We start from the raw sequence: 15,673 nt of genomic DNA, 5'->3' as shown, positions 1-15,673 counted from the left end.
ACGTCACTTGCAGGTATCCAATTACGCGCTACCAGAAATCCTGACGTTACTATCGACTACTCCGCCATCTAGCAACAAGCATCGTGCTTACTACTAGATGAAAATAAAAAATAATCCCCAATACCATGATTTGCCGATTAACATCTGTGGATTGTCATATTTGATATTGTCAATCCAGAATATTTCCAAACACAATTATTAGGGATTATTATGTCGTCATCCCATTTTTTATATGCTTTATTTCAAATTTTTAAAAATTTAAAAATGCGTAATTAATTATTTAAGAAATTCTAATTATATAAAATATTTTGTTTTTGTAATCAATGATATTATAAAGTATTAAATAAAAAAGATTGTCAGAAAATGTATCTCCATACCTTTTAAACAGGAATGGCTGGAGTGTTGTGGTGTTTTCTTTGGAATACCTTGATTTACGAGTCTCCTACAAGTGATCCGCTAATCACCATAGAGGAACAGTGTTATCTGGAAGAAAATATTACTCCAGATATGAAGGAAAAAATAAATGTAAGTATTTCAGCATGTAAGGAAGCGTTAACTTAATGGGATATCTCCCTCCTCATTTGTTATTAAAACGTGGCATTTGTTTACGATAGCAACTGTTCTATACATACTATTTCGAGTAAGCCAAGCCCGTCAAGTATCAATTCTCTTAAATGGCACATTCTATATCCTTACACAAAGATTCTTTCTCAAAAATTTCAATTCTTTCACTTTCAAATCACAATTAAACCGTTAAATCGGCTTTAAAGTTTTGAAGTAAAGTTCGTTCAAAAGCATAGCAATTTGGTGACTGATTTACTGATTACAAGAAAAAAGCAATCAATTTTTTAAAGCTCGAATTAGAGAGAATAGATTACGAACATTTAATGCATGCTACAGCTATTAATAGCTGTGGAATTAATCAAATTTCTTGTCTGTTTACTCTTGCGTATCTTGGGCAAACGATATGTAGACTTAAGCTTCGACTTAACGAACATGAACAACACAAACATGTACACGATCTTCTATCACCCAACATAGTTGGAATTCTTATCTTAGATTTGAGTTTTCTTCTGCTAAAATCATTCCACACAGTCCTTCATCTACCAACCTTGACTTCTGGAAATCATTCCACATTTCAAAAATTCTAATAATTTAGATAATAATTAGATTCTAGAATCCCATTTTTCCCTGACGCTAGGAAATCTGTTCTGATTTAATTTCTGCATCTTGAACCCTGGGAATTACACCCCACTCCTTCACACCCATTTCTTACCTCTCTTCCTTTGATATCTTGTTCAAGCTTATTCCTCTTTCCCTATTCGTTGAACAACTTTTTTTCTTATTTGAAAATGTTAGTCTCGTTACTTTACATCTGTCATTTTATGTTTCGACTTTGAGGAAATTTCTTGTTTATAAAGCCCTAATATCCATTTTTGTGCCTTGACTCCTTATTTTTGTTGTTTTGCTTTGTCTATATGTAGGACATAGTACACCTAATTCCCATTAGGATTAATGTACTTCACATGTTATTCAATATTTTTATATCGAAAAGTTTGTATGAAGTATTGTATTTAAAAGCTCAAAAGAAATAAAAATTGAAGCATGTAAAATGTGCAATGCATATAAAGTTTAAGAAAGTTTATGTTTTGGAAGTTCATTTTTGTTTTATCTTTAAAATTCTTTTGTTTCCATTTAAGCAACAACTTTTTGAAATCTTTTTCCAAACATAATTAAGGAAATTTTTTTGTGAATTTTTCGAATCAACTTATGAGCTCTAAAGCTATAATATTAAAATTCAGTTCCTATTCTATCGAAGTACAATACATCGTATCAAATTTTGCGGTATTGTTAATTTTAAAAATTATTTTAGTTTATTTTGCATTGATTTATATGTTTTTTCTATTTTCAGTTGAAATCGATTCCTTGGAAATCTATATTTCTATCCATGCCTGTAATCTCTCTTTGTCTCGTATTTTTCACTGTATCATTTTTAAAGAAGGTCATGATGTTTACAGGCATATTGATAAATGTGCAACTGATAAACAAGGACTATGATGTAAGCCATTTTTAAATCTATCACTAAAGTTATTTGTTTTTTGTTCATTATTATAACTTCGTAGTTTTCAAATGAATTCTAATTCTTTTTATTCAGTATCATCACTTTGTAGTTTTATTTGAACTTAAATGTTTTAAATTCCATTACCCTAGCCTTTTAGTTTTTTTTTTACTAAATTCTCTTCTTTTAATATTAAGTTAACTTTGTAACTATAATTGATTCCTAACGATTTTCAGTGCCTAACCATAACACCATAACCTCGCAATTTTAAACAAAATTCTGAGGTTGAATTTATGTTTAAAATGCTCAATTAATGAACAAGTATGCTAAAGCAGTCCTTTTGAATTAAAGTAACTGGCATTAACACTTCACGGAAAACTTTAAGAGGGAATTTCAATTGATAAGATTCTAATTTCTGTCTACTTTTGGATGTATTCTATTTTATAATACCATAATCTTCGAAAGACAAGACAAGTTGTCGAAAATAAATAACAACATTCTTATTTTATTAAGTTTCAGTACGTTTTACAACCCACACGGAGGAGAAAACAAATTCTGGTAAAATCACCATACTGTATGGTAATGACATTTATAATAACAAAAAAGTTCGGATTAATAAAACCAAAATATAAGATACTTAAAACATTCATTTGGTAATTTTTTTCACACACATGGTAATGGTTGATCGGAGATTTCGGTTTTGAAAATGATAGTTCTTATTACGAGGGTTGCTATTTATATTTCTGGTCTTGGCAACAGTAAGTGGTGCTAGGTGACCGCAGACGATTTTAATCGAAAGTTTGATATTTTTAAACATAAATTCAGCAGACGATTTACCATTATAGCTTCATTTGTGTTGTTGACAGTAAATTGAAAAGTTCTTCTCTTTCAAAAAGTGGAATTGAATCGTGAACATTTTCGTGCCATTATTTTTCATAACTTTCGACGTGGATTGTCAAGACAAGAGTGCTTCGATGAACTTAATTCTTTATTCAGCGATAAAGCGACATCCTACAGCACTGTAAAAAATTGGTATAACGAATTTAATCGTGGTCGGTGTTAGATCCAGGACGAATCCCGTGCAGGTCGTCCAAAATCCGTTGTTGTGCCAGAAAAGATCGATGCTGTGCATGAACTGATAAAGCAAGATCGTCATGTGACATAACGTGAGATAGAGGCGTCTTTGGACATTAGTATGACTAGCATGAATAAAATAATGCATGAACATTTGAGCGTAAAAAAAAAAATTTGTTCGCGTTGGATCCCGCATAATTTGACAAACGCTCAAAAAAAGGCTCGTGTCGATTGGTGCAAGGAAATGTTGGAAAAATACGTTCAAGGTACATCAAAGGCTGCGTATAACATCTACACAGGTGACGAATCATGGATCTATGCATATGAGCCGGAAATAAAACAGCAATCAACTGTATGGGTCTTCCAAGACGAGGCAAAACCAACAAAAGTTGTTCGAGGAAGAAGCACATCGAAACAAATGATTGCCTGTTTCTTCGGCATTAACGGTCATGTGGCAACAGTGGCGTTAGAGCAACGCAGGACGGTCAATTCTGAATTGTACACGACCATTTGTTTGCCAGAAGTAATTGGAGAAATTCGAAAAAAGCAGAAGAACAGGCGAATCATTCTTCATCGTGACAATGCGAGCTCTCACACATCGACTCAAACAAAGGCATTTCTGACCGGGCGAAAGATCGAACTGACGCCGTACAGCCTTGATTTGGCACCCAATGACTTCTTATTCCCACACATCAAAAATAAATTACGTGGACAACGATTTTCGACCCCCGAAGAAGCGGTTGATGCATTCAAAACGCATGTTTTGGAGTTACCTCAATCGATCTGGAAAAAGTGCTTTGAAAATTGGTTCAAAAGCATGCAAAAGTGTATTGATCATCATGGAGAATATTTTGAAAAACAATAAAACGAATTTCTATCCTACATATTTGTTTTTTCATTATTAGGCCAGAAATATAAATAGCAACCCTCGTACCAGACATTTAATAAAAATTACAAAACTGAAAAGTAAATTTAACCGAATAAATGGATATTATGCCATGATCAAAATTATAATATGATAAAATAATAAACTTTCCAAATAATTTTATTAAAATTTTCAAATTATGATAAAATTACCGTATGAAAATTACCGAGTTTTTATTTACTTTCAATATGGGCCATATATTTTATTCATCATAAACTTCATTTCAAAAGCTTTTGCTTTCTTCATGTTGTTATGTTGCGCTTATCATTATTATTATTGAAATTTTAAACTGTAGATTTTTATTTACAATGGAAATTATTTTTTAGAGAAGAAAAATGTTCTTTAAATTCCAAAATCATATTTTCTAAATTTTAAAAAATCTCCCAAATTAAAACATGCAACGAATACATTCAATTATGACATATCTCCTGTTTTTAAAACTACGATTATAGGATTAAAAAGTCTTTTCCACCAATAAGACTTTGCTTTTTTGCGTGTTTTTAACAATTGAGAATGTTGTTATGCTATGAAATGTTGTCATGTATTTAAATGCTGCCGTGCATATGAAAATGAAGAACAGCGTTTTTGCACTGTCCATATTTTCCCCTTAAGCAGCAAATTTCCAACTTTTTTTACAGAATATAAACATCACATTTCATAAAATATAAAAGAATCCAATAAATTGAATTTCCCCTATAGAATGCAAAAATATTACATTTTTGCCCCTTGATATATATAAGTTGCGTTAATATTTCCTATTTCTTCCCACATTACCTTTAAAAAATAAATAAACCATTAGGAACATAAACATTTTGCAATTATTATTCACAGAAGCAATTTATTATAGCCATCCTTTTCTCATTGGGTGTTGACTTTTAACTTCGTACTGCTAGTACCTGCAAGTGGATTTTTAGTTGATTATCTGATAAACAGAGAGATTTTTCAAAGATTAACAATGAGGAAGTTTTTTTGCACCGGTGGTAAGTAGTACTCTAATTAAACCACTTTTCTTTATTAATTATTATTTTAAATAAAAAATTTAAGCTCTTCAAGACAAATCGCAGAGCAAATTGTTTCATGCTATATAATCGATAAAGAAATTTTAAGTTGCATTACAATGTTCAAGTTTATTGTTATGGAATTTCCTGTTTTATAAACAATTCGATTTTAGCAGAAAAACGAGCTTAGATAGGGTTGCTAATTTACAATCCAACGGCATTTAACGTCTCGTTCTCTCTTTTGAAGGTTTTAATCTTGGCTGTAGTTGGTACCAATCATAATACAAGCTTTTATTCCCTTTAAAATTTATTAGTTTTTTATATTTTATTTTATAACCGCCGTTGAACAGCCGACACAATTTCATGGGTTTATGACTACTAATGTTCAACTCCGTAGCCTTGCAATTTTGAACGCAATCCAGAAGACAAGGGAACTCCTGGATCGAGTATTGGGAGAAATTTGCCTTCGTGAAGCACTTTTTGATGGAGCTTACATGAATTTTGATGGATTTGCGTTGCATGGAGAGGAAGATCACGAGAACCTCCCACGGTAAACCTGTAGGCAAGGGGACTCTAACCCATGATCCGTCTACCACTGAGGATATTTCACTCAGCACTGTGGTCGGTGCAAGCCAGGTGAGGAATTCGCATCGACTGGGATTCAAACCCAGTTCGCCGCATTGGAAGGCGAACGCTCTATCCCTTGAGCCATCACAGCTCAAAAATTAATTACTTGAACTGACTCAATGTCGAGAATCAAGATTTTTTTAAGTTTGTTTTATTTAAGAAATCGCTAAACTGGGGAGTGGGTCGTTAAACGCCGCTGGATTAGAAAACCTCGACCGGGCCTGTTACAAGTTTAGTACTTAAAAGTAGGTTTTAGGAAGACAATGGAATCGCTTAACGTCATATTCGAGTAGATATAGAGAAACCGGACAAAAATACCATTTTTTTTCCTTTTATTTATTAAGCTCTTAGCTTTTGATAGCTTATTAGAATCAACTTCATCTTCGGTCTTCTCGTCTATTATAGAGGACATTTTAAAATTTAGGAACAGTATCCTTCAATATTTCGGATTTTAAATCACTCACTCAGTAGGCAGAGCGTCAGAAAATGCAACTGAATGAAATGCATCAAATAAGAAGTCGAAAATTCTCACATGGCTCCTAAAAAAAGCAGCTGGCCGATATACCGATAGTTTAATATTTTTAACCTGTTTTTTAGACCCTAAAAAAATTGAATATTTTCGTAAAGAATGAAAAAAAAACTTATTAAATAGGATCCTATCATCATTTACACTGAGTTCAGTGTTTTCGATCAGTTTTGACTTATAGCACCCTTGAAGAGCCGGGATAACCTGGTTGGTAGGGCACTGGGCCCAAGTCCAAGAGATCGTGGGTTCGATCCCCGCCGGCTGAAGACTCCCCGTGTAGTAGCTGGTGACTGATGCATGTTAAATCTGTCGAGTCGTAAAGTCCTCCGATGTACCATAACAAATCTTACCTCTGGGGTTACTGATCCTGGAATTTCCTTTTCTTCTGGATTGGTTCAAAATTACAAGGCTAGGGAGTTGAACATTTAAACCAAAAAACTTAGGTCGGCTGTTTAATGACGGTAATAAAACATAGAGCACCCTTGAAAAATGCTTCAATGTAAAGAATTCGTGATGGTTCGTAAAGTTATACGAAGCGAAAACCGAAAATAACAAATTTGAAAAGAATTATTTTTAAGCTATTAAGCGCACTTTTAATAGTGCATACGAAAAGTTTTTAACTCCTATTAAATATAATTTATAAAAATATCTATTTTTTTCTTGAAGGAAAAAGGGATTATTTTGAAGGCATCTTTTGGTTCCTTTGTACCCAATCACGAACAAGAGATATTTGACCTACTGATTTTTCTATAGATTCTTCTTAGTGTTTGAGCTTTTACTTTTCAAGCCAACTGCTGATGCAACTGCATGTAAAAAACTTAATTAAACGAATCAATGTTCTAATCATCATTGTCTACAAGATGATGTCTCAATCTTGTAAATAAGTATAGTTTACAAGATTCTCAATTCAACAATACACTGTAATGTACCACAATAATTAAAACCATAAACATTCTTCAAATTTTTTTTTTCTTTTAATGGTTAGCAATTGATTGCAAGAAATTGGACTTTTTACTATTGAAATTTTTACTGAATAACTTAAGTACAAATAGCCCACGGAGCTATTGAATATAGGAAAATTGCCATTATTGCTAAACTAAATGGATAAAAAAAAATTCTGAGCGTCGTGAAACTCGTTTCAAAACAAATCTGCTAAAAACAGATGAAGTTTTACCTTTATGGTAAAAGTGGACATTTTAAACATTGAGAGCGAATATAGGTCCAAGTTTTTTCTTATGACTTAAAAATGTTTTTAAATGCTTAAAAATACAGAAAAGAATAGATTTAAAATTTGTAGTTTTTTGGATGATAAATTGGTCAATCGTCAGTGGGGAAGTGTTTACCACATTCTGTAATGGTAAATACAGTTTAAACTTATCTTATTGTATAGATGCAAACTAATCTTAATGTAAACCTGAATATAATTGTTTTTTTTTTAATTTTACTTTGCATTTTCATCATTTTTTATCTTTTATTTCTCTCTTAGGATTTATAATGCATGCCCTTTTCTTGGGTTTCAGCTACATTCCCAGTGACTTATCACCTATTATTTGTTACATTATTTCTTTCATTTTCCTCTCCATGTCATTAACAGGTAAACAAATTTTAATGAATTTCGGAAAAACTATTTTATGTTTAAATTAATTTTCTTTTTATTAAATGCATAAAGTAACTTTAGACGACAAAAAAATTTATAACTGGCAGCATGGCAGTTTTGTGTAACGAAATGTAGATTTCATAAGCAGTAGATATGATTGAATTTGAAATAACTGTCATTATTTTCAAATGAATATATACTTTCAAAATAGGATTTACTGGATTGAGTTAGAAAATTAAGAAGTAATGAATTTTATGTTAATGACTCTCGTGTTAATTCAAATAATAAGTTAGTTATATCGCAAAACAGAGAAAAGTCAGGTAAATTGCAAGATTGGGAAAAATAACCATAAAATGAAATGGTGTTACATTAAACGGTTTAACAGACGAAATGGAATATTTCTAAGTGTATTAGTTTGAAATTTAAAATCAATCTAAATGGTTACAAGGAAATTGACCAAATATCGGATTTCCGTGAGGCAACAGCTATACTAAACAAATATGCAATAATACGAAGTAAAACTAAAAAGATAATGTAATTATTCTAATTTTAACCATTTATAAATTAACCACAAGTAAATGTTCGAAATTTAATACTTTTTATGAAATTTATATTAAGCGCACAAATATACAGTAGTAATTTTATTTATCAATAATTCAAGGAAACCTAATTTTTTTTAAAAATATTATTAAGATCTGTTTTGTACAATTACAAATTTTTACTAATAACTTGTTTAAAAGTTCAGCTTACAATTTTTACAGATTATTAGGAAAACTTTACTAGCTTTAATTATAAGAGTCATTAGGAATTTTAAAATAGTTTAAGAGCTAAATTAATATTACGAAATTAAGCTGAATAACTATGTTTATTTATTATTTGCTTATTACTAAGAATAAAACTTTCCATTTCCGTTCAGTAAAAAAACTTGAAATGGAAAATAATCTATTGGAATTTTTTTAGAAACATTTAAGACAGAAAGATATTATCTATAAGATATTATTGTATTTTATTAATTCTGTATCATATTTAATTACTTTCAATCAATATAAATGTAACAAACTTTGTTGAAAACAATTAAAAAACAAAAGTATAACAATTTTTAAAATATTCTAAATAAAGATAATATTATAAATAAAGATAATTTTGCTGGCACTACATTTAAGCACTTATATGCAACAGTTTCTTTCCCCATTTATTTTGTCATTTGAAAGAATTTTCATTTGATTTTCAACTCACATTTTTCTTTTTAATTTTTAAATAAAATTATTTTTATATTTTAATAAAAATTATATTTATTTGAATATATAAATTTAGAAAGCTCATCGATTTTAGAGAAAGATCCAGTATAGAATTAATATAAATTATAAAGTACTACCTTACCAATGTTTTGTTTAAAACAAAATGGGAAAGATTATTTCCGCAAAAGTTTATTAAAATAAATCAGAAATGAAAATAAAACCATAATAAAGAAACTTCTCTTAACTTTTTTAAATGGCATTCTTCTTTCCAATGCAACCATTGTTTTTTAATTGTAACTTTTACGTAGCTATTATAAATCATAAAAAGATTATTTTTGTCGTAACGTTTCGTGCATTATCATCAAATTGAAAAATTTAATGATATGATTGTTAATAAACAAACAATATCCGGATACTTTTAATTGTCATTTGCATTGATTTAATAAAGATTATTACGGTATATGCCTATAAATTATCCATTTATTCCTTTTTAACGATATTTATCAACAATACTTATTTTTCATCTCTTCTTAATTATGCTATGTAATATTTACGTTTTGGATCTCAAAAATGAATAAAAATTGTTCTTATCACATTATAAAGTAATCGTATAATATTATCCTTTTATTCAACAATTTAAGGCAAAGATGTTAAGTTCCCGTTTTATAATTATTGAAAGATAAATAAGTTGTACATACTTTTAAGTATATATTTACTTTTATTAATTTTCCTCCATCCTCTCTCTCGGGGTAAACTGTAAAACTGTGTTTAGGAAGCATATGCATACCTAGCTATGAGCTATGAATCAAATACATCTCGGTATATTGGCGCGAAGCGCCACTCACCGATTCGTCGAAACTATATGGTCATAAGCTAAAAAGTCCTAAGTTAACCTTAAAAAGGTAAACTGTAAAGTTCAGAATTGAGTCTTTGATGGAGTTCAACGTCGATTGAAGGGATGAGGCATCAGTTGGAAGGGGAGACCCCCTTTAGTAGCGTTTGCAGCAGGGACACCACTTCCTGGTCTTTCATGAGATCTTGTAACTCCTTCACTAGTGATACAAGTCGATGGGCTGTGGTTGCAGGAGTCTTGGCTTTGGTCTGGATATTCTTTTTACTGGGGCGGGCCTCGCACCCAGTAAAGTTGGAGGTGTGGCTATTTCCACAATTGCAGCAGGTTGCTGGAGTATCTCGGCTCTTAGTGCACTGATAGGAAAAATGCCCTTCGGCACATTTCATGCATCTTAGATTTTCTGTACACGTACGCTGAGAGTGTCCGTAGCCCTGGCATCGGAAACATTGTAGCGGCCGCCGGCCGCCGTGAAATCTCTCTACGCTAACCGGGTGATTCTTGATCTCCTCCGTGAAGTAAACTTTCTTGTGATTGGCTAGCGTGGGCAAGATGACTAGGAAAAGTGGGAGGAGCCTAATGGCTCCACCCACCCTTTTCTGAAACTGGATCACTTTGTAGACTTCTATGTTTAGCTTCCCTAATTCTAGAGAAATTTCTGCAGTATCAAAACCCTTTGGGAGGCCACGAATAAGAACTTTTAGGAACTTGGGTTGAGCTTTCTCGTCTGTAGTTGTCTCAGTCTTTTCACTGGTGTTCTCCTTCGTTGTTTCCGTGGGGGCTTTGTTTGTAACTGCCGGGATAGTAGTAGGATCCGAGGCTGAAGAGTTGGTTTTCTGCCTTGCTGATTTTGCTTTGCTTTGCTTCTTCTTCCTCTTTCTCCTCTTCTTCCCTGGAGGTTGTTCTAGATTTTCAGAGTCTGAGGCCGTGGCCTCGACACTGAGCTCCATATTTTCCACCGCGGGGGGAGGGGTGATCTCGGCTGTTGGTGTGATAATTTCAGGCGTTGTAGTGGTTGGCTCGGGAACACTAGTAGCTTCATGGCTTGGCATTGGTTCCTCCTTTTTTGTCTGTTTTCTCCTTTCTTCCCTTCTTTTACTATCTCTCCTCAACTTGCGAACTATTAAGACCGTATCAAGCATTTTTTGAAAGTGGTCGAAAATCTGTCCATATTCGCAGGAATTGAGAAAAGTCTGAAATAGTTCTTTTATTTCGTTTAGTTCATCATCACTGAACCAACTGTAGAATGCAACTGGAAGTTGAGTTGAATCTGGATGCATGATGAATTTTGGGTGGACTTTACTGGCCTTGATGGCTTCTTCATATGTATCGTAGACGATAACATCCACGTACTCTCCATCCGATTCCTCCTGCTGAGGTGTGATTGGGCGGCTAGGCGGTAGCACCTTTCCGCCGCGAGCTGTTCTGTTGTACGGCATTATTCGCTCGGAGATAAGACACGTCTTTACTCTACAAGGGCATCAATCGGTCTCCGTGGTCGGTCGTCGCATATGCATACCTGCCAACTCTCCCGTATTTAAACGGAGATTTTATTTTCATATTTAAAGTGGTAGTAAATATATACTATTTTTTCTTTTATAAATTTAATTTTTAAATGATTTTGATCACCACTATTCTTACAAAAATTAAGCTTATATATTAATATGTGTTACTATCATGGTTGTCAGCTGATGTTTCCTCAAACACAACGTATTTTTTTGCTTACAATTGAAATTTTAATTCCATTTTACTACCACTGGGAAAAATCGTAATGGAAGGGATCAAAAGTTGGCAGGTATGCATATGCAATTAAAATAATGAATACAAAATTACAATTTAAAATTCTGAAGCGATATTCAGCAATAACTTAATGCACTATTGCTAAAAAATCTTTTGAGGAAAAAATATCAAACGATATTTTATAACAGAGAAAAATTAAATAAGAATTTAAACAAAAAAACGTTTGTGATTGGAGTTGTAATGGCAATCGGAAGATAAAATGATTTCGCTTAAACTTTATCCCAATAAAATCAAAACCGAAAATTTTTGAACCAAATTTTTATTAATAAACCAAGAAATGTAGAAATCTTTTAATTGAATAATTTTTATCTAACAATCTGTTACGAATGTGTGCAAGAATATTATCAGGGGAAGCCAGCTCAGTAGAACACTTGGTGCAGTTGTTATTCAGAGTCATAAGTCACAGAATGTAATATATAAGTGAATAAGTCTCAGAATATAATAGACAAGTGTCAATAGTCACAGAATAAGTCCCAGAATGTATTATATAATCATTCCATATGAATCTTTTATACTAGGTTACCTAGCAAGTGTGTTGGAAATATCTCCTCGCTATGCAAGCACAGAAGAACACTTGGTGCAAGTGTTATTCTGAGTCATAAGTCACAGAATGTAATATATAATAAGTCCCAGAAGATAATATACAAGAGTTAATAGTCACAGAATAAGACACAGAATGTATTATATAATCATTCCCAATGAATCTTTTATACTAGGTTACCTACCAAATGTGTTGGAAATATCTCCTCGCTATGCAAGCACAGAAGAACACTTGGTGCAGGTGTTATTCTGAGTCATAAGTCACAGACTGTAATATATAAGTGAATAAGTCCCAGAATATAATAAATCAGTGTTAATAGTCACAGAATAAGGCCCAGAATGTATTATATAATCATTATTAATCAATCTCTCATACTAGGTTACCTACCAACTGTGCTGGAAATATCTCCTCGCTATGCAAGCATCACCATAGCTCTCTGTACAAGTGTGAGTAGACTTTCAGCAATAGTATTCGATTCGATTCTGGAGAAAATGAAAGGAGAGGGAAGTGGATATTCAATTGTAAGTAAGCATAAGAATAAGAAAAAGACACTCTACACAATTAACCACTTGATTTTATCATAAAAATTATTGTGAGTATTTTATTATGACCACCCTTAATATATTATTTAACACTCTTTGTCAAACATAAAGTCAAAAATGCCTGTACATTGGGAGTCGGTAATTAACCCTTTCGGTATTAAATTCACTTACAACAAAGCAGTTATATACACCAAAAAGCCATTACATTATGGCCACCCTGATAATAACATTCGATATGTTTTTTGTTTAACAAAAGCATGCATCTACAATTCTGCAATATGTATAGTGCGCAAAATAAAAAACGGACCATCCTGAATAACTTTCAATCTAATGATCGGATCTTCACGATCTGGGACTCAATCTTAATGGTTTGGTATCCAGCGACTGATTCTCGTTCATGTTTAAGTGGCTCACGTTTTGCAAGTATTTATTGTTCTTGTTATTATATTGTTCTTGTATTGTTCAATGGTTCAGTTTTTGTTTTATATGCTCCAATCCCATGCATCTTCGATGCATGGGGGCCAATGATGTAAAGTCAAGTGCTTTTGCAATAAAAAAAAATCTTAATGGTTTGAGGGGGTGACCTCAAATATGCAAATTATTTAGTGCTGACGATAAGTTTCGAAATCAGACACAAAAACATACTTTCTCTGAATAAACATACATTTCTTCAAATGATTTGGGTTTCATATCCCCAAAATATAGGGAACAGCAACAATTTGGGAAATATCGTCCCCATAGTTTCGTCAGGAGAATGGTCCAAATTTCGGACAACTTAATGCTAATTTTACATTTTGCGTATTTTGCCATATCTTGAAAACTTTTTAATAGAAAACAATTTTACACACACTTATAAAATTCATATATCCAAAGATAATTTTATGCAAAAAAAAAATAAATTTTAGTATATATTTATTATTTTTTATTGTTTTATTTAATAATATTCGGAAAAAAAAATTTTATTGAAAGGTATATAGTTTCTTACATGATTTTAAAGCATGTAATTTTACGTGGCAAAATACAAAATTCGAGTAAAATCGGTTGAATATGTCCTGAGAAATAAAATTATAAAAAAGACGTATATTTAACCTTTAAAAGATTAAAATAATCAACCTTTTTGCCAGTATTTAGCTCATAAGGAAAATATTTTTTTCTTGAGTGGAATCTAAAGAACTATAATGACAGTTTATGTTCATTTCACCCCCTCAAAAATTGACCCCTGCGACGCCCATAACTGTACTGCAGGACAGGAAAAGGTTGCTAAATGAATTTCAACTATGATCTCCTCTAAATTGGAAAAGAATTTGCTGTTATTATCAAATTATTCTTTATATATATATATATATATATATATATGTGTGTGTGTGCGTGCGTGCGTGCGTGCGTGCGTGCGTGCGTGCGTGCGTGCGTGCGTGTGTGTGTGTGTGTGTGTGTAAAGAGCTTCAACTTCAATTCTGACTATTTCGGTGTGTATTCCTCATCCGACTTGCTGTTGCTTTATTTTATTTTTCTTGGAGCAGTATGATTGTTTGTGGTAAAATACCGCCAATTGTTGAAACTGTTCCCGCACTGGCTGCATGGTAATACCCCGTGACGATGCAACCATGTATACCAATTTAATTTCTATTTAACCCCTTCCTACCTTTCCCTTTCCCGTGAAAATGACGGGGTGAGGTTTCACCCTCTATTTCTCGCTCCCGTGTTATTTCCGGGCTGGAGTGTTCAGTAGTAACGCGCCAATAAGAATAAAACTAATTCGTTTCTTTTGGCCGGAAAACATTTTATTTCTCATTTTACACTCCAGATGGCAGTACCAGGATATTTTTAAGGTAATTGTAGATAGTAAGTTTATTTTAAATCAGATGCCAACACTAATCAGGGACACAAGGAGAAAAAAAATAGGCACTTTTATAATAGTTTTTCTTCGAAATTAACCGATCGTTAATGAGTTAATATATTTCTTTTTTGATAGCTAGGTTGCTATTTCCAGTAGTGCTTTGTTATTTCGTGTTAATGTGTGTTAATGATTCGTCTTCAATTATCCACCTACCAGCATAATCAACAATGATCAGCCACTCTGCCAGTCACAACCGTATTTTCAATTCTTTTTTTAAATTTGCTCAGAAATTAATATTTTGGAGAAAAAAAATTTGATCTAGTTTTTTTTTAAAAATGCAATCCATATTTTTTCTAACTGCAACATTCATTTAAAGTGTTATTTAAATGTTTGTCGTTTCAGGAGCACGGTGATTGGAAAATTGTTTTAATACCCTGTGGAATACTTGGTCTCATCACAGCCATCATATTTGGGATATTTGCTTCGAGTGACGAACAACCTTGGTCTCTTATGCTGTTGCCATCCCGTCGAAAAACAAACGATTCCGAATATTATCCCAAGAATGAAGTGGAAAACGATTCTTTGGTTTCTGAAAATCTTTGATCCATGCTACTTAAAACTGAAAATAGAACATTTCCACAGTATAAAACATTTGGATGTTAAGTAGTCAGTAACCTTCCTCTGACATAGATGAACCTCAACCTCCAATTCGTTTTACAGAAACAGACAGTGTCATAAATAATAAAGGTCTTTAGACTACACACAATAGGGGGGTACTCCTGGTGGTGCTTCAAATGTCTACAGATAAATAAAACATCTTGTATAAAACTGTATATATGCTCAAAATAACTAATACATTTTATTTAAAAGCTGCACTTCCACAGCAGTGTGTTCTTAGGATTCAAACAAGTCAACCCAATAATTAAAAATTTTCTACTTTTGAAAAATAATGGATGACTTACTTTTCAATGATCCATACTTACGCTTCTTAGAACTTCAGGAAATGTCGTCCTGGAGGCGATATACGAGGGTTGTCCATAAAATAAGGTTCCCAACGAA

General features: G+C 32.4%; 1 protein-coding gene across 5 annotated transcripts in view; it reads left to right on the top strand.

Annotated features, from left to right (window-relative positions):
- Positions 1-15,447, top strand: part of LOC107439806 (vesicular glutamate transporter 2.1) — a 46,902-nt gene extending 31,455 nt beyond the window's left edge. For all 5 annotated transcript variants that reach the window (XM_087167816.1, XM_071183498.2, XM_016052513.4 and 2 more), the window contains exons 7-12: positions 389-525; positions 1,913-2,059; positions 4,906-5,038; positions 7,696-7,803; positions 12,614-12,756; positions 15,017-15,447. In XM_087167816.1, the coding sequence (XP_087023942.1) occupies positions 389-525; positions 1,913-2,059; positions 4,906-5,038; positions 7,696-7,803; positions 12,614-12,756; positions 15,017-15,217 (869 nt within the window). In that variant the 3' untranslated portion in view covers positions 15,218-15,447. The remainder of the gene's footprint in view (positions 1-388; positions 526-1,912; positions 2,060-4,905; positions 5,039-7,695; positions 7,804-12,613; positions 12,757-15,016) is intronic.
- Positions 15,448-15,673: the final 226 nt, after the last annotated feature.

Source organism: Parasteatoda tepidariorum, chromosome 7, assembly GCF_982258835.1.
Source record: "Parasteatoda tepidariorum strain Cologne lab strain chromosome 7, Ptep-v5.0, whole genome shotgun sequence".
Lineage (NCBI taxonomy): Eukaryota > Metazoa > Arthropoda > Arachnida > Araneae > Theridiidae > Parasteatoda > Parasteatoda tepidariorum.
The sequence above is the reverse complement of the archived record's forward strand: the minus strand, read 5'-3'. Positions and strand labels throughout refer to the sequence as shown.